The sequence below is a fragment of the Suillus clintonianus genome, assembly GCF_016758775.1.
Source record: "Suillus clintonianus strain FC179 chromosome Unknown DEU56scaffold_116, whole genome shotgun sequence".
NCBI lineage: Eukaryota > Fungi > Basidiomycota > Agaricomycetes > Boletales > Suillaceae > Suillus > Suillus clintonianus.
In genome coordinates this window covers 112,448-129,019 of record NW_024539340.1, presented here as the reverse complement: position 1 = coordinate 129,019, position 16,572 = coordinate 112,448, and the positions used below count along the sequence as shown (strand labels likewise).

The following is a 16,572-nucleotide window of genomic DNA, read 5'->3' as shown; positions in this document are numbered from 1 at the left end:
AGGGAGAGGTTAATGCATTAAGAACGGGAGAGGACAATGCATCAGCAAACAGGTGTAATGCATTACATTAATGCATTACTCACCTCCTGGGGCCCTATATGATAGAGGTCCAACGACTCCAAACTTTGTGCACTACCTGTATTCCTCTCATCCTCATCATCCCGCATTGCCTTGTCTTTGTCCTCTTCATTGGTCTCCTCAGCTTCACCGAGCTCGTTATTGATGCGCGCCTCGGCTGACACATCTGCATCGGTCTCCTCAGCCTCACCAAGCTCATTATCGATGCGTGTCTCAGCTGACACATCTGCATTCACAAGCGCCAGCATATTGTCATCATGCGCTACGAATAACAACTGTGAGTGTTATTCTGTTGCAAGGATGTATCGCAAATACTTACAAATTGCTTCCTTCAAGAAATTTGCATAGGCTGCTTGAACGTCTGAGAATCCTGGGTAGCAGGTTGCGAACTCTCCACCGGTATCTGTTCGCCCAGATGGAAGCTGTAAGGTCGGTTATGATATATTGTCACCGTGAGAGAACGTAAACTTACTCGACCACTACAATTTCACCTGTGGCAGGATTACGTCCACCCGCAATGCAAGTGAATTTGAGCCCTCCAGTCTTGTAGGACAAATGACGGAAGATGCGATCCAGGTGTGGGTCCCAGCTCATTGAAAGCTCTGACATGTCAATTTTTAGACGAACAATTTAGATGCAAAAATGTGCGAGTACATACTGTATCTTTGCATCATCGCTGACTTCTTCAACAAACCCTGCTCTAGCTAGCTCACGATCATGCTTCCACTTGCAAGCGCTTCTCGGTGCTTTTCCTTGACTTCAGCTCTTATTACCTCGTCCTCTGAGGCATATTTTATGCGGGTCCACTTCCTTCCGCTTACACAACTTTTCGCCTCGTGAAGAGGTCCCCCCAGCAGCTGTGATTGCAGCGTTCACGGCAACCTTGACGCGCGACTCATAATGGCAATGTGAGTACACCTCGACTTCCTGCGGTGCCCTGGTGCCCTTGAGCTCATCTCCCCCATTTAGTGTGACCCCCAATTTAGTTCGACATTGGAGTTGCCTGATCGTGCCAGACGTGCCGTATTTGTCTGCCATCGGTACCAGCGCACGATGGCCTATGGAATTTTACCCATCAGTTATGTATTTCACCTATATTCAAGTTACTCACAGTCTTGCGTGCTTTAATAGCTGTTTGGACAATCTTGAACTGATCTGGGGTAAGAGGTCCTTCCGCAGGAATCCCATTTCGACTTAGATATGCACGCTCTGGCCACTTAGCTAAAAATGCAAGGCCAGTGTCGACCAAAAAATCTCGGTACCTCTTGATGGCTGACACTTGATATAGTCAGGGAGTCGTGCTAGAAGGAAAGCTTCCTGTTCGTTGCTTGCCATGGCTTTGGACCACGCCGATGACCCATGGTATGAAGAGGGTAAGAGAAATCACAGCGTTTACAGGCAGAAATAAATAATCCTTCACTGTTGAAATTTCATGTGCCGCTAGGTTCTAGCTAGTTTAAAAAGCAAGGTTTCGGTAGCACCTAGTGTACACGGTCCCTGTAGTTGCTATTGGCTGTGTCACTGATATTCTTTACCAACTCCGTGATCTCAATCTTGGACCTGGCGCCTGTATACTTACTTTTACATCAGCCATTGTGTAGCTAATAAATTCTCTATCCTGCTATGGGACAAGATACTGCCAGGAATGAAACATACTTCCAGTGATGAGCAATCTTTATGCCATTGAAAGCTCAGCACGAGCTTGCCACCAATTTGAATTGGACCACGTGAAATTGAATTTGCTTTGATATATGAAGTGAGCCTAGAATTGAAGCCAAAAAAGGGAGGAAGGTCTTTGTATCCAGCGTAGTGGTCGTAGAATGAAGCGGGAATTGAACAGCCCAGCCCGAGAGCTTGGGACTTGAGGGGACATAGGCTCGTCAAAATAATATTGGTGCAAGTATCGACCAAATAGTGATGCTACCGAATTCTGGTTCTGCTTGACCATTGGACCGAACACAGCCAAACATGTTCGAGGGGGTCCAATTCACATTCAGACTAGGTTCAGTTTGTTCAGAAGGACACCATCGAGGACTCTTGACTCCTTAATGGACCCACCTAGAATCTCTTCAACACGTACATAGCACTTGACGTCAACACCCTTGTATGCAGCGTCATCCGAGGTAACAGTCCGCAAGGCTTGAAGGGCCAGACGGCACATTAAATCACTCCGGTGTTCTGCAAATTTGGAGCCAGTGGAAGTTTTAGCTCGAACGTAGTGTGGGTGGCAGGATATGTGTAGAGAAGCACAATATGCCGCCCATAACAATATCTATTTGAGAAGCAAGTATGAATGAGATGAGAATGAATTACTATATGTTGACGATGATGCTCACCTTCGCCTAGGGCATAGCATGGGTATACCCGCAGGTCGGAAGATCAACACCGCACCCATTCGGGTAGGGGTACAGCATCACCCGTACTAACGCTCAGTGTGGTAGTGTACCCGTGGTATGGTATCTACCTGCGAGTACACATACAAAAAATAATACTCCATTGGTCTATTAACCTCACGCGACACTCTGGAGTCAAACGTAGAAGCCGGCTGGTCAGACCTTCAGGTGTACTACAATGAAGACGGAAGCACATACCTGAGCAGCGGTTGGACTGTGGACACTGGACATATGGCAACAACGGTTTGCAAAGAAAGCACTTGAAAATAGACATACTGAGCAACATCAACGACCAATGACCATCAGCACAGACACATCACTCAAAATTAGAACCTCACACCACCCGCAACAAACAACCAACCCTCGCTAAACTTGTTCAAGGACACACCTGAACTCGCTCACACAGACTAGCTTGTTGAAAGTAACCTCGGTAGGTATCAACGATGCAATGGTATCGAAGATAAGCTCCTCGCTCTGAGCGACCTTTGTCGGAACATAAAGAGTTTGATGGTGCGTGATGATGCACCATTGGATTAATACACATTTCTTCAGAGTCCTGTGAGCAGCATAAGAGTCAGTAGTGCTATCTCAAACATTATGCGAAGTACGAGTCTTAACAAGGTCCAGACTCCAGACAGTGATTTAACGCCATACCCATGGCGTACCCGTATACCGTGCTTACAGGTACGGTGTTGGCATGGGTGTCAGTTCCAGACACTATACCCATACCTGTGCCACCCGTAACCCCCATACCTGCGGACACTGTTGCACATACCCGTGCTACCGTGATACTCATGACGAACACCTGGTGCAGTGAGTCCGACAGTGTAATTAGAACCATCCCAGAGTTACCTGCAAGTGCTAATGAATCAACTTGCACGTATGTGATTGCTATTACAAAGCCGGAAGCTGACTTACTACATATAGCCAGATTTCTTACTGTATGTTCAACATCTTCGCCATGTCGTACTACAAGCGCACTTGTCCTTCATGCAAAGTGGATTTTTGTTTCACGTGTGGAGAACCCAGCTCACTATGTTGGAATCCACATTCTCTGAGCAGCGTCAACAAACCTCTGAAGAGAGTTCTCAGAAATCAAAAATGAATAAGAGATGGAAGACCGATCTGCACTCTTCTTTGTCTACTTCAACAGGGGATGATGCTGATGACGATAGCTATTATATGTCTTTGCCTGTGGTAAAGAAGTCGAAAGGAGGCGTTGGCTATGCCAGAGATGTAAAGGAAGATGTGAGTTTTTATATGAACACCATCTTGGACATGTTCTTTGCGCTTTATCAATGTTCTGCGTCCACAATACTCAGGAGCGGTTTGTCTTATTCCCTGGACATGTTCTTTGCGCTTTATTGATGTTCTGCGTCCATAATGCTCAGGAGCAGTTTGTCTTATTCCTTGGACACGTTCTTTTGCGCTTTATCGATGTTCTGCGTCCACAATACTCGGGGGCGGTTTGTCTTATTCCCTGGACATGTTCTTTGCGCTTTATTGATGTTCTGCGTCCATAATGTTCAGGAGCGGTTTGTCTTATTCCCTGGACATGTTCTTTGCGCTTTATCGATGTTCTGCGTCCACAATACTCAGGTAGCGGTTTTGTCTTATTCCCTGGACATGTTCTTGCGCTTTATTGATGTTCTGCGTCCACAATACTCCGGGGGCGGTTGTCTTATTCTGGCCTCGAAGCAAGGAACCGCGCGCAGTGCTTTTGGTGCGTGACCCTACCCTGATTTTATGACGTGACAGTGATGGTTCCTCATATGAGTGTTTAGGCTTCTTTTCGGCCATGCGGGTGTGTGGAGAAGGCCCCCCAGAGTGTACTTGAACTCATCAATAGAACGACTTGCGGGAAGTGAGTTCTAACTTACTCAGTACTGCGTGGTCTTAACATTGACTCTACAGTTGAAGACAGTGCTGTGAAGATCACTGCAATTCAATGTTTGGACATTCTAGCACTTCCAGATTCTATCTCAGCCTTTTCTTGTCGGATAATAAAATTGTCTGTCGATGTTTTTAAGTTAGCTCGCCACCCATTGCCATTTGTTCCAACTGACATTGGTTCAAGCCTATTTATCACAGACCAGGAGGAGATGGTAACGAAGACATGCCCAAAGAACTGCGCAGACGCTTAGCCAAAGTGGGATGGTTGAATGAAAAACGACTCTGCACGGAGAGGGAGGTGCACGAAACCAGCGACTACATGGTTCACCCCCACGGTTCTCACAAATCTCCATAGGACGCTTTAACTTATGATTCCTCTCAGACATGTCAGATCGTTCTGCTGTTTGAACCGTTGACTGACCAGATATCAGAGGCGTAGCGTGCAGTCTCAGAACAATTTGATCATTCATCATTACTGTGGCTATGACAGATGAAGCGCGGAAGAAGGCTTACGTCGACTGGGCTACTCAAGTTCGATTTGCTAGTGAGATCAAACTAAAAATCTGAGCAACAGTAAATGCAGTGCGACCAGACTCATTAATGTGCGCTAAGTTCATACTCGACACTTGTGTACTTCACCCCTCCTGATTGCAGTACGAATCAGCACTTCTCCAACGGCAAGGGAAGTAACGACATATGCCACGTCAGCGAAGCATTTGATACTTTCCGTTACCTCAGCCCTAGATACAGTGAATCAGTGTGTGCGATGTCAAGCAGAAAGGACTTACCAAGTATTGAATACACCGATGTATCGTCCACGGGGGACACAGTAATAGGGACCAGTTTTCCAGGCACTGCAGGCATGTTGTAGAGCATCCCATGATAGTAAGTATACATCGCATCATCGGCGATTGCATCGATAACTTCCTTGTATCTACGCCTGATCCCGATGTACCCACACTGATATCTGCCTCTGCCTCTGCAGTGGAGTAGGGTGTGATGGTGAGAGGCAAGCTTCAGGTAACCGAAAAAGAGCGCCAGTAAGACTTGTAAGTGGTGGAGCTAGGTGACGGCTGGGGTATTGGTACTACAGTGGGGGAACCAAGCGTGAAATGGTTATAGTGGGCACAATGGAGGGTGCGGAATCACTATGACCTGGTGGGTGGGGATCAGTTTCTGCAGAGATGTTGGGAGAGCTACTCTACTCACACTGTGCATGAGGCTGCCGCACTCCTGCGTCCAACCGTTAACATTTCTGACCGCCTTCAAACTCAACTCTGGAGATTGGATGCAGATTGTCCTTACGAGGGAGGTTGGAGTGGAAGGGTCGTATGATGACATCATGCAAAACTCGCAGAGGCAAAAACCAGGATCAGCAGGTGGTAGAGATTCTTCCGAGTGTGACTCGGACGCAGGGCTGAAGACTCAGACTCAGACTCCATCGGAGTGAATATGAGGGAAGGACACAGTTGATGAGAATATGAATACTGACCGTCTGGCGCGCCATCAGAGTGAATATGGGAGAAGACACAGCTATGAAAATATGAATACTGACCGTCCTGGCAGGCTTATTTATAGGCAGCGCATTGAGCATGTAATGCATTACTTGAGGTACGAGAGGTGCCAGTGATGCATTATCATTTGTCAAGTAATTCATTACATCAAAGGATTACCAAAGACTCAATGCTGTGACTTTGTCGTGACGTTGCACTCACTCCTGGCAGGCAGGCTGTGTACAATCGATTTAGACTCTGAGCTCCTTTCCAAGCTTTGATATTACTAGGAGACCGTCCATATGCTCACCCGACATTTATCCGTTCAAAAGATCAACCGCCGGAAGCGAGTCAAGCTCAACATATATACCCCGCTCAAACTCTGGAACTGAAGCTCCCAGCGTTCACCAAACATATACATTTGTATCATGCATTAAGGCTTCCAGGCACGCAGTTCTCATGTCATCAGCTCTGGGCGAGCCAGGCCAAACCTCAGGTTCAAACTGAAGCTAGCGCGACAATCAGTGAAATTTGTGATGAGCAGTTTGACTACAATATAACGATATTCACGACACGGAGCTCATGAGGGATGCGGAGGGCCACGAAAAAACGAATCGGAAGCGCTCAGTAGGTCTCCCTTTGTACCCAGTAATAAGTGTTTCTCACTCGTTCTTCAGGACCATCCACTTCGTCGTGGATGAATGATCGGGACATGTTTTTACTTGAGTTCCTTCGGCACGAGGGCAGAGGAGATTATGCCAGTGACCCTGTCTGCTGGCGCTGCCATCTTCATGTCCCTCAATTTCGGTGTATCGATTGCTTCGGTACAGAGTTGTACTGTAAGGACTGTATTGTCACCTTACACACTCAGAATCCAGTACATCGCATTCAGGTAAGTCTGTTCGCACAATAATGTGACTGCATGTTCATTTCAGTATTGTAATAGGAGTGGACGAACTCTTATTTTACGGTGGTGTCCCTGAGGGACATGGGCCTGCGTGTGCAGCTTGGACATTTTGCAGGAGACTCATGTCTGTGAACCTGAGCGAGGATTCAACGACGAATTCACTCTTATCGATACTAACGGTATTCACACTATCGCATTGGATTTTTGCGGTTGCGAGACAGCTCAAACGCACACAAAACACTATTACGTGCTGCCTGGTTCCGGCTACAACCGTCAATCCACGCACCAGCAGCAACCTCCGCATCCTGGAGCAATATCACCTTCCTATCATTCGAATCAAAGGCTTCGGGGTATGAATTTTTATCGCTCGATTGCACGTCTGACCGATAACACAGGACTTCATCCTCAAAAGGTGAGTTATCTGATGACTCACAAGTGCCTTATCATAGACATCTTATCATCTGTCGAACCAGAATCGTTATGAGGCATTCTTGCGGATGGTTCGTGAATGGCGCCACCTGAAGATGCTCAAGCGAGCAGGCCGTGGACACGATCCGGCTGGTGTCGAAAATACGCAAAGCGGCGAATGTGCTGTCCTATGCCCCGCGTGCCCTCAACCTCTCAAAAATCTTCCAGACAACTGGAAAGAGGTTCCAAATGACAAAAGTGCATGTCACACTCATACATAGATTTTTACTCATCCTTCACAATCCCTTAGATGGATATATGCTCTGTTCGTAGCCATCGACGCGAATTTCCGTCTCAAAAGACGTCTCGTCTCTAAAGATTGCACAGACCCTGGGCTTAGTTGCGGGTGGGCCTACTTTGTGGATGAGACGACGTACAAAGCATATTTACTCAATCACGGTGGTAAACCGCAAGAGGTAAGCTGTGTGAATGACTTAATGGGATTCTGTTCTGACCATTTCAGTAGAAAAGCACCTGCGCATCACACAACACAGTCAACTTAGCGGATACGAAAGCTTCGCAGGGGTCTGGCTGCGACTGGAGTGGGAATGATCGACTGTGCGCGGCATAATATGAAATTACCCAATGGTGTCGGGGACTTGCAGAAGGGCGAGCGGTGAGGTATACCAGCTCACGCAACCATCATTACTGACCGTATGGCATAGATACAGCAACATGGATTATTTATTTTTTTCGACCCTCCACGGACGCAGCGTTGAAATGCTGAATGTTTCGTATGATATTGCGTGCCAGTGGCACAAGAACATTTGGGAACGCATGGCCACAATCCCTCTGGACCTCCATCTAGACCCTCTCACTAAATTTATAAGGTTCTTACAATCACAATACCAGTCTCTTGCGCCTTTGCTCATGTTAATCACCAGGTTTTTTGTACCAAAATTCCATCTTCCTGCGCACGTTTTCAAATGCCAAACATCGTATTCTTTCAATTTCTCGAAGAACGTCGGACGAACGGATGGTGAAGCCCCCGAACGGGGTTGGTCAAATATCAACCCAGTTGCCTCTAGCACTAAGGAAATGGGCCCCGGCTCTCGACGGGATACTCTAGACGATCACTTCGGTGATTGGAACTGGAAAAAAACAGTTGGACTTGGTGCGTGACTTGTGAATGACTTCGTACTTTTGTTTCCTCATCCTTTCACAGGTGCAATGTTACTCCGAAAGATGAACGAAGCAAAGGAGGAGAAAGAAGCTCACGAAATTGCTTTTGAGGAGCTAGACGGCGCTTTGCCACCTAAGGCATCGGATCCCTGGAAATTGGAAATCGAGTATTGGGAATGCAACCCCAATGACTCTTTGGTTAGTAACCCGTTCGAGCCGAAGGTCACTTGTAAGTGTTGGTCTTTCATATTCTTGATTCAATCACTAAGATGCAAATTAACAGCGATTACTCAAGCCACCGTTCGACTGAAGCTTGCGGAAATGGAGGCTCGTGATCTACAGCAAGGCGTCGATATATCTTGCCACCCCGACATTTCACCCAGCGTCTTTATTGCATCTGGAATCGATCTCGAAAGTGAACAGTACGTAGCTTTTGCATTAGGAACTGGGTATCTCACTTATTCATTTGAAGGCGTCGTTTGAAGGCGGATATCACCAACCTTGGTATACACGCCACGGACACACAGAAATCCACCATACAGCATCAGCGGAACTCTCTGCAGCGAAAAATTGATGCGTGGAAGCGTGTCCAGGCACTCTACACTCCCGCAGTCCAACTGCTACACTCGGATTCATTCCAACCTTCCCTCGACCCCATCACACCAGAAGACGCAAAACTTTATCTGCCATCAACTATGAGTGCTAAATCTATCCGTTGTGATCCTCGCCTTCAGGCCACTGAATGGGAGCTCCGTTTTGCTCAGGCCGGGGATGCGCTGGAGGAACTACGACAGAGCCTCCGCCTACGCGATCATATGTACACATTCAAGAGAGATTGGGTCCGTGGCCAGAGTGCAAATACACGGGCACAAAACGCTCTAACTCGGGTAGTTGCGAAGGCATCAGCAGCAGCTGACAAGTATCGCGCTGCTCATGGAGCACTTTCTGCCCTCGCTCCCTCGCTCCGAGTGGTCGGTTGGAACCGCAAATACAAGGAACTCGACAAGAAAGATGACGTCCGTGGCATGTCAGCACCTCAGAAAGGTGTGAGCGAAGGGAGAAGGCAATTGTCGTGGATATGGATGGTGGAAGGAGTCGGAGACGATCAGGATGAGGCGATACAAGATAGTAAGCTTGAATATGAGCCACGAACGAATAAAGGATACTGATGTAGTTTGCAGGTCTGAGAGTCGAGTGGTGTAAGGCTCGGGCCCGGTCAATGCGATGGGCAGAAGAAGTTGAACTTCTTCACGAGGAGATGCGTAGGGTTCTCCAATTCCTTAGGTGGTATGCAGGGTGGTGGTATGAGAAAGGTCAAGATTGCACACATGGTGGTACTGCCGACTCGGACAACGAGGGACCGGTTGCCTATGCGCTTCGCCAGGCCCAACTTAGGCATGATCTCGCGGACCATTTCGAGAAGATGTGGATGGCACATGTTCAAGTTTCAACTACCTGACCTCCGCATAGCAGTTGCCTCCCCCTTGATATGAAGTACACCACGTTAATTAGTCATCGAGTGTTTGTCAATAGAATTTCGCTACAGCATTGATGACATATCGAAGGAACTCGGCAGCGTGTCTTGCGGTTATCGAACTAATGCATTTGCTTCATTGATAGATTCGGAATAGCTTTGATGTGACATAGTGAAGGAACTCAGCAGCGTGTCTTGTCATTATCATGAACTAATGCATTTGTTTGGCTGATAGCTACAATGCTTAATGCAATACACGTGCCTTGTAACTATCATGCGTAATGCATTAACAGCCCAGGATGTTGTGTGAATCCAACGATCTCGATCTGCAGTCTGGTCGTGCGACAAAGCCCAAGGCAGCCCCAATGCGAAAAAGTTCCAGGAAGTAGTCATACATTTTCTTTTCACTCGCATCAAACTCGCAGGCCGTCAGACAATACCCGTTTGTACTTTATATTCTCACTTTCAATTCCCCGCTGCCATGCACTACTGAACCGCTGTATTATTGACCTACTCATAGATTTTTCATATTCCTGTCCTCGTGTCCGATCTCGATTACCGCATTAACATACATAGGCTCGGAACAATGGACTCAACTGTACCTCAATGCTTTGTACTGCGATTAATTCAATACAATGTTTTTTTGTGTCAGAACGCAATTGCAATGTCTGATGAATCTGAGTGAAATTCCAATAAATTGTGTACATAGCAATATCTGATATAGCGGTACACTAGTTGAATGCCAGACTGATGTCATATGGCAGTGCCAATGCCAGGAATTGAGTTTCCTGGCATGGCCCGACATTGACACCTTGCGCCAGTTAGTTATGGTAGGTATGGTAGCTCCGACATGGCCATATATAGCCATGTCAGAGTTTTGTTATTTTGGTGATGCTTGTATCCTGTTCATTCACCACTCGTATCTTCACACTCGTGCTCATATTGTACTCATTCCAGCTTGTATACACCTGTTCTGACTTGTCCCTCGTCGTTCTCATTCATCTGGGCCATTTTGGTTCATTATGGCTTGTCCCTCGGCATTCTCATCCATCTAGACTTACCTGCACTCGTCTGGACTCTTCTGCATTCGTCTGCATTCGTCTGGACTTGCCTGAACTCGTTTTGACTTGCCTCTATTCATCTGGGCCTGCCTGCACTTGTTTGGACTCGTCTGCATTCGCTTGTACTTGCCTGCACTCATTCTGCATTCGTTTGGACTCATCTGCATTCGCTTGGACTTGCCTGAACTCATTTGGACTTGACTTGGCTTGTCTGTATTCGTCTGGGCTTGTCTGCAAACGTTTGGACTTGACTTGGCTTGTCTGCATTCATCTGGACTCGCCTGCAATCGTTTGGACTTGCCTGCATTCATTTGCGCTTGCCTGCACTCGTTTGGACTCGTCTGCATTCATCTGCATTCGTCTGGACTTGTCTGCGTTCGTTTGCACTTGCCCTGGCTTGTCTGTATTCGTCTGGGCTTGTCTGCACTCGTTTGCACTTGCATGCATTCATCTGGACTTGCATGCACTCGTTTGGACTCATTTTCATGTACGTTGGTGCCCGTGCATTTTCGACAGCCGTTAATGATATCACACAATTTTTTGCATAGCAAGCCGCGGCCTAAGCCTAGGCCGAGCCGAGCCTAGCCTGAGCCGTCAAGGAAGGCTCGGCCTGCAATCTCAGTGAGCCTGAGCCCCATCAAGCCGAGCCGTGGCCCCGGCTTTTGAGCCGGGCCGGGCCGTGCACATCACTAACTGTATAGGTGAGCAGACGAATCAATTTATAGAAAGAAGTTTGTTATTCCTTCCATTTTATGTAAAATCCTTCATCACTGCGTGGCCGAACAGCCTAGTATCATAAGTTACACAGCGATTGGATATTGTCACGAGTTCCCGCAGTCTAGCCCCCTGTGGGGCATGCACCTCGGTTGCCACGCACAGACCCCTTGACTTCCTTATAAAAATATTATATTGTTCAGCCATTGGACCAAGCTTTCGGTCAGCCCTCACTTGGATCTGCAAAACACCCAAGTTCTCGCTTTAGGTGTCATCGTGATCCTTATTCACTACCATGGGTGTGTCACAAAGTAAGCACTGCGGCAGGGACATTTGGCTTGCCTTTAACGACGTCTGACTCGCAGTTCCCATATCAGGCTCAACGGCAGGCGTCTCAGTTCTAATACTGGCGTCCCTCTATCTCCTGCAAGCGCATCGCCGAAGACAACGAACAACAGACATACGAGGACCTCAGAGCCCAAGTTGGATGTGGGGCTTCTCCAAGATATTGCTAGATCCTGCCATAGCCACTGAACTGTATGAACGTTGGGCCGATGAGTACGGTCCAGTATACAAAATCCCCCTTGTCTTGGGAGAGTCTAGGGTCTTACTGTGGGACCCAAAAGCCATCTCTCATTTCTTTGCAAAAGATACTTGGTTGTATAACCAAACTCCATTCAACAAGATCGCTGGTGAACTAACCGTATGTCCCTTTACCTCATTGTACAGCTATATGGTAATGACGTGCTTCTGCGGCTGACAGGTTGGACGAGGAATTCTGTGGGCCGACGGTGAAGGTCACAAAAGGTCGGGATTATGATCTTCAAGTCGTGCCGAGCTAAATCTATTTCATTCTCTGTCATTCATCAGGCAGCGTAGGGCTCTCAACCCTGCCTTTAGCGCAGCTGCCATCCGCAACTTGACGTCTGTGTTCCAAGATGCCGCTCACAAGGTCAGTCACTGATTATTCGCCCGTCACTGTATTCGAATTAGATCACAGGCAGTGATCGCTTGGGACGCTGAGATAGGATCGAACCAAGGAACTCATGACGCTGTGATTGATGCTCAACAATGGTATTTGTTTTCTCCCAAAAATTTTCCTACCCGCGCACTCAGGCATATTATATGCAGGATGAATCACATCTCGTATGTAAATCCCTTCCCCTCCACCAAGTTAATGTCTCATCCAGCGCCCACCACGTAGACTCGATAGTGTGGGCATAGCCGTTCTGTCCCATGACTTCGGCACACTCAATGGAACTCACTCCGAGATCGCGGACGTCCTGAACGCGTTTGGTTTGTCTGGAAACGCTGCCCACAGCTTGGTCATTCTGGCACAAAATTTTCCTTCCATCCTGAAGCTACCATTGCCTCGCACACAGTTCGCCCAGAAGCTGAATTTGATCATCGGCAAAATATGCGAGGAGATGTTATCGCGGTCGCGCAAGGAAACAGAGACTGGTGGCGCTACGCAGGGGGACAAATCATGTTTGGGTTTGCTCCGTGAGTCTGTCCTTCGCTTCCCAATTTGAAACACTACAATTGTTGTGTAGTGAAAGCGGAGGGCGCGAGATTGACACATCAAGAAGTATTAGACGAAGTAAATGAACCATATAGTTCTCCAGGCTCCTGAACGATGCGACACTGATGTCTGTCTCTGCCAGGCCAGGGCCCTACTCCTCGCCGGATTTGAGACCACTTCAAGTAATGTGCATTAGTCTAGCAAAAAGAATTTCATACTGACTATGCATTGCATATTTATCAGTCAGCATGACAGTAAGTTTCGAACCGTCCGCCGCTCCAACTGGGTTTCTCAACTTCACAGTGGGCTTTGGTGGAACTTGCGCGGAATCCAGATATACAGACGAAGCTTCGCAACGAGTGTCTAGAGTTCGGGGCAACCCCATCGTATGACGACCTCACGAATAAGCTTCCCTACCTGGACGCTACAGTCAACGAAGTTCTTCGCCTGCACGCACCAGCCAAGGAAATTCCACGATCGGTGCGTAATACGTATCCGACAGAAATTCCACGCACTCACTTGAGCTTACCATGACAGGCTATGCAAGATGACGTGATCCCGCTCAGCCAGCCCTTGCGCACGGCTGACGGAAATTATACTGACAGTGTATGCATCCCAAAGGGGACAGTGGTCGTAATCCCGCTTGTCGCACTCAATTGCTCAGTTAGCATGTGGGGGCCTGACGCAAAGGCGTTCAAACCTTCCCGATGGCTCGAAGAGGACATGGGCACGCACGGTAAAGAAGCACTGCATGGCTATCGTCATCTAATGACATTCGGTGATGGCGCGCGGATCTGCCTAGGGAAGGTATTTGCATTGACAGAGTTCAAGGTACGCAGCTGGGCAAGAGTTATTGTCTGATTCATTTTAACCGGGTTTGGTCTGGTCCTAGGCCGTGATGTTCACCCTGGTGCGAAACTTTGTGTTTGAGATGGAAAGCCCTGGGATGAAGATAGTGGAGAGTTTTGGGCCTATAGCAAGACCGGGGATAGCTGGGAGTGCTGATCCTGAACGTGTGCCCCTTCGGGTGCGCCGCTATGAAGTTTGATGGCAGGATATTTGCCTGTGGGTTTGGCGTATAATTTCGTAGATTCTGCTACGGTCTTAAAGACGGGCGAGGCTGCTGACGACCTTCTGAAATCTGGTTTTGGATGTACCTCAAGTGAGAATGATTTGTTCTCTTCGAACTCAATAAGCAATAGTGCACCGACATCAGCTCGCACTGTGTACCTGCAACTCATCAGCAACAAAAAAGCACGGACCTGAGAGACTTACAATCGACCACTGTTGAAGCTCGCCACTAAATCAGGTATGCTCTTCCTCTCAACACAAATATCCGGCGTGAGGATATAATCCCCGACGGTCAACGTCGCTGGAATAACGAGCAGACCAGATGCGTGTAGCAGCGAAGGTAGCGTGGAACGGAATTCACGCATGTCAACGATCAATCGATCACCTGCGATGCCACAGTACTCAACTCCTTCCTTCCGCCTGCGAGACGGGTACTGATTGTTTTGATGACTGCATCGCTTCTCCCGGCGTGTTTGTCTTCGAAGATTGGCAGAAGCATAGACTATGTATAGCTGATGAGCGACTCGCACCACATGCAAGATACTGAAACCAAACGACGCACTCCGCGCTCCTTGATGAGCTTCTCAAATGAGTCCTTCTCGCGCCTCAACCCAGCAAGGTACTTGTGCTCCTCGCAACTGAGTTGGTAGATCATGAAATATACCCGGACGCCCATACCAGGATTTGAGTTTCTGTATACCTGTCCATTGCACCGCATGAAACTCAACGGTATCCTCTCTCAGATGAAAGACTAACCTCGATGCGCCTTACGAAATCAAGGTTAGGTTCAAACATCACGATGAACCTCGGCTGCAGTTCTGCGAGAATCTGGTCATCAGTGTCATCGGTATATGCGCGCACGACGACCGTCTGCGAAGGTGCAAGCAAACCGTAGTGTGTATCAAAGTCCAGTTCTGCTTCGCTTGAGAGAAGAGCTTCAAGTAAAAGAGAGTCTGCGTCAGCGGAGACAAGGAGATCTGGGGGTTGGCTTGCAAAATTAAATTCAATCTTAGTAAGGAGTCACTGGAACACACATAGATGAGAAGATACGGTCGTAATCAAGAAGTAATCGCTGAAAGGCCTCTTCTATGAATACAAGGTCCTTGCACCATTGTCGATCCCATAAATACATCAACAGGAACATCAAACCCACGATATCGCGTAGGGATTGGGCAACAGCCTAAGTACGATCAGCAACTGTAGCAAACATCATAAAGGCTACTTGCTCACTCGGAACTTGGGACATACTCCCGCTGTCCTCCGAACAAAACCTTTGAAAAGTTCAATGCGTTTCTCTGAGTCAGTTTCCAGTAGAACTCGTGCAGAATTCAAAAGGACGCATGTCACGCCCCGCACGTGCCTAACCTGATGCAAGTCAGCGGATATAGAGTAGGGAGAAATACTCGCCTGTTAACAGCCCCTCGAGTTGAAAATCATTCGATGTCTTCAATCGAAAGAACAGCTGCTGAGCCGCGCTGTCTCACTTGAACCTACTTCACTGACAGTCGTTCCCTCCTTGTCCTATGAAATTCCATGAGCAACGGTGATCATAGAACATCTTGTTAACAATGCGAGGCTCATTCAACACATACAGGCCTTGTAGCCACTAACACACCCCAAACTTCAATCCGCGGATACGAGTTAAAATGAGAATAAGCGGGAGGATCGATGTGAGGGACAACGGGTATCGGGCAATTCACTTCAACTTGAGCCAACGGTCAAGGGAAAATGTATGGGTAAGTACCTGCAAGGTCAACTGATACGCTATCGACAATTGTGATCTGAAGGGAGCAAAAGATTGTGAGCGGTTATTCATTGCACCAAGGTTGGTGAGAACGAGAGACAAGAACTGCGTGGATGGTGCGTGCAACATGATATGCGGGAGGTGAGGCATTAAAAATATGTCAGACAAAAACAAGCGGGGTGGTGAATAAAGGAGCGCCGATCAAGAGCAAGCAAGCGGGGGACGAGATCGAAGAGGAGGAGCTGACATACGGCACAATAGACGGTACTTCATTGAGTGGGTGCAGGTGCACCAGAGTGTATGACTGCGGGCGTCCTCATAAAGGACTACTTCGATAGTCGGAGAACAGGAAGAGTCTCGGGCCTAGTACCATCGAGTTCCAAAAATCTATGTTGAACTCGTATAAATGTTGATATATTCAATATATAACAGACTCACGATTCACCAAGTTAATACACGTATCTTTGACACCCACTGGCAGATGCACGAGTCATTGTGACGGAGGAAAGTTTGCACTTTCCCACGATGCGTTGACATTGTTCTCAAACGGCGCTGCCCTGGATCACTCAATCCTAATTACACATTCCCTCCATTCGTCCACAAGATGGCGTGTCTTCCTTCTATGCTGATCG

General features: G+C 47.8%; 6 protein-coding genes across 6 annotated transcripts; 3 read left to right on the top strand and 3 right to left on the bottom strand.

Annotated features, from left to right (window-relative positions):
- Window positions 1–83: 83 nt before the first annotated feature.
- On the bottom strand, window positions 84–3,170 carry DEU56DRAFT_760356 (uncharacterized protein; the record flags this gene model as incomplete). The annotated part of the gene is made up of 15 exons (XM_041350424.1): window positions 84–340; window positions 398–500; window positions 551–557; window positions 585–680; window positions 737–782; window positions 900–1,136; window positions 1,171–1,342; window positions 1,658–1,696; window positions 1,735–1,938; window positions 2,159–2,350; window positions 2,415–2,420; window positions 2,470–2,538; window positions 2,670–2,685; window positions 2,860–3,027; window positions 3,154–3,170. Coding segments are annotated over 15 exons (1,629 nt in total), but the record flags the coding sequence as incomplete, so codon positions are not given.
- Window positions 3,171–3,506: 336 nt separating this feature from the next.
- DEU56DRAFT_760355 (uncharacterized protein) lies at window positions 3,507–4,931 on the top strand (the record flags this gene model as incomplete). Its single annotated transcript, XM_041350423.1, has 7 exons — window positions 3,507–3,719; window positions 3,863–3,937; window positions 4,071–4,194; window positions 4,256–4,275; window positions 4,321–4,335; window positions 4,549–4,699; window positions 4,855–4,931. 7 exons carry the CDS (start codon window positions 3,507–3,509, stop codon window positions 4,929–4,931), a joined length of 675 nt encoding a protein of 224 aa, XP_041203288.1.
- A 46-nt stretch (window positions 4,932–4,977) lies between these two features.
- DEU56DRAFT_760354 (uncharacterized protein) lies at window positions 4,978–5,705 on the bottom strand (the record flags this gene model as incomplete). Its single annotated transcript, XM_041350422.1, has 4 exons — window positions 4,978–5,104; window positions 5,153–5,218; window positions 5,324–5,451; window positions 5,574–5,705. The coding sequence occupies 4 exons, from the start codon at window positions 5,703–5,705 to the stop codon at window positions 4,978–4,980; spliced, it is 453 nt and encodes a 150-aa protein (XP_041203287.1).
- Window positions 5,706–6,554: 849 nt separating this feature from the next.
- Window positions 6,555–9,813, top strand: DEU56DRAFT_873615 (uncharacterized protein; the record flags this gene model as incomplete). Its single annotated transcript, XM_041355871.1, has 12 exons — window positions 6,555–6,749; window positions 6,880–7,176; window positions 7,238–7,430; window positions 7,506–7,648; window positions 7,699–7,725; window positions 7,748–7,848; window positions 7,898–8,062; window positions 8,117–8,346; window positions 8,398–8,583; window positions 8,638–8,776; window positions 8,827–9,482; window positions 9,536–9,813. 12 exons carry the CDS (start codon window positions 6,555–6,557, stop codon window positions 9,811–9,813), a joined length of 2,610 nt encoding a protein of 869 aa, XP_041203286.1.
- A 1,821-nt stretch (window positions 9,814–11,634) lies between these two features.
- On the top strand, window positions 11,635–14,173 carry DEU56DRAFT_894140 (cytochrome P450; the record flags this gene model as incomplete). The annotated part of the gene is made up of 12 exons (XM_041356362.1): window positions 11,635–11,914; window positions 11,981–12,306; window positions 12,367–12,410; window positions 12,474–12,555; window positions 12,604–12,677; window positions 12,735–12,749; window positions 12,808–13,106; window positions 13,157–13,203; window positions 13,268–13,312; window positions 13,429–13,605; window positions 13,663–13,956; window positions 14,018–14,173. The coding sequence occupies exons 1-12, from the start codon at window positions 11,899–11,901 to the stop codon at window positions 14,171–14,173; spliced, it is 1,575 nt and encodes a 524-aa protein (XP_041203285.1). The 5' UTR covers window positions 11,635–11,898.
- On the bottom strand, window positions 14,083–16,237 carry DEU56DRAFT_984069 (uncharacterized protein). Its single transcript, XM_041359984.1, has 8 exons — window positions 15,941–16,237; window positions 15,691–15,717; window positions 15,427–15,561; window positions 15,231–15,376; window positions 14,953–15,184; window positions 14,759–14,896; window positions 14,401–14,698; window positions 14,083–14,355 (listed from the first exon to the last, which is right to left on the bottom strand). The coding sequence occupies exons 1-7, from the start codon at window positions 16,088–16,090 to the stop codon at window positions 14,570–14,572; spliced, it is 957 nt and encodes a 318-aa protein (XP_041203284.1). The 5' UTR covers window positions 16,091–16,237; the 3' UTR covers window positions 14,083–14,355; window positions 14,401–14,569.
- Between the last annotated feature and the right edge of the window lie 335 nt (window positions 16,238–16,572).

Excerpts from the sequence above, each read along its gene's own strand:
- DEU56DRAFT_984069 (XM_041359984.1), bottom strand. The coding sequence starts at position 16,090 with ATGCCTCACCTCCCGCATATCATGTTGCACGCACCATCCACGCAGTTC. Across the intron at positions 15,718-15,940 it reads CGTATCAGTTGACCTTGCAG|GACAAGGAGGGAACGACTGT; the intron begins GTACTTACCCAT and ends GGAATTTCATAG. Across the intron at positions 15,562-15,690 it reads AGGGAACGACTGTCAGTGAA|GTTAGGCACGTGCGGGGCGT; the intron begins GTAGGTTCAAGT and ends GACTTGCATCAG.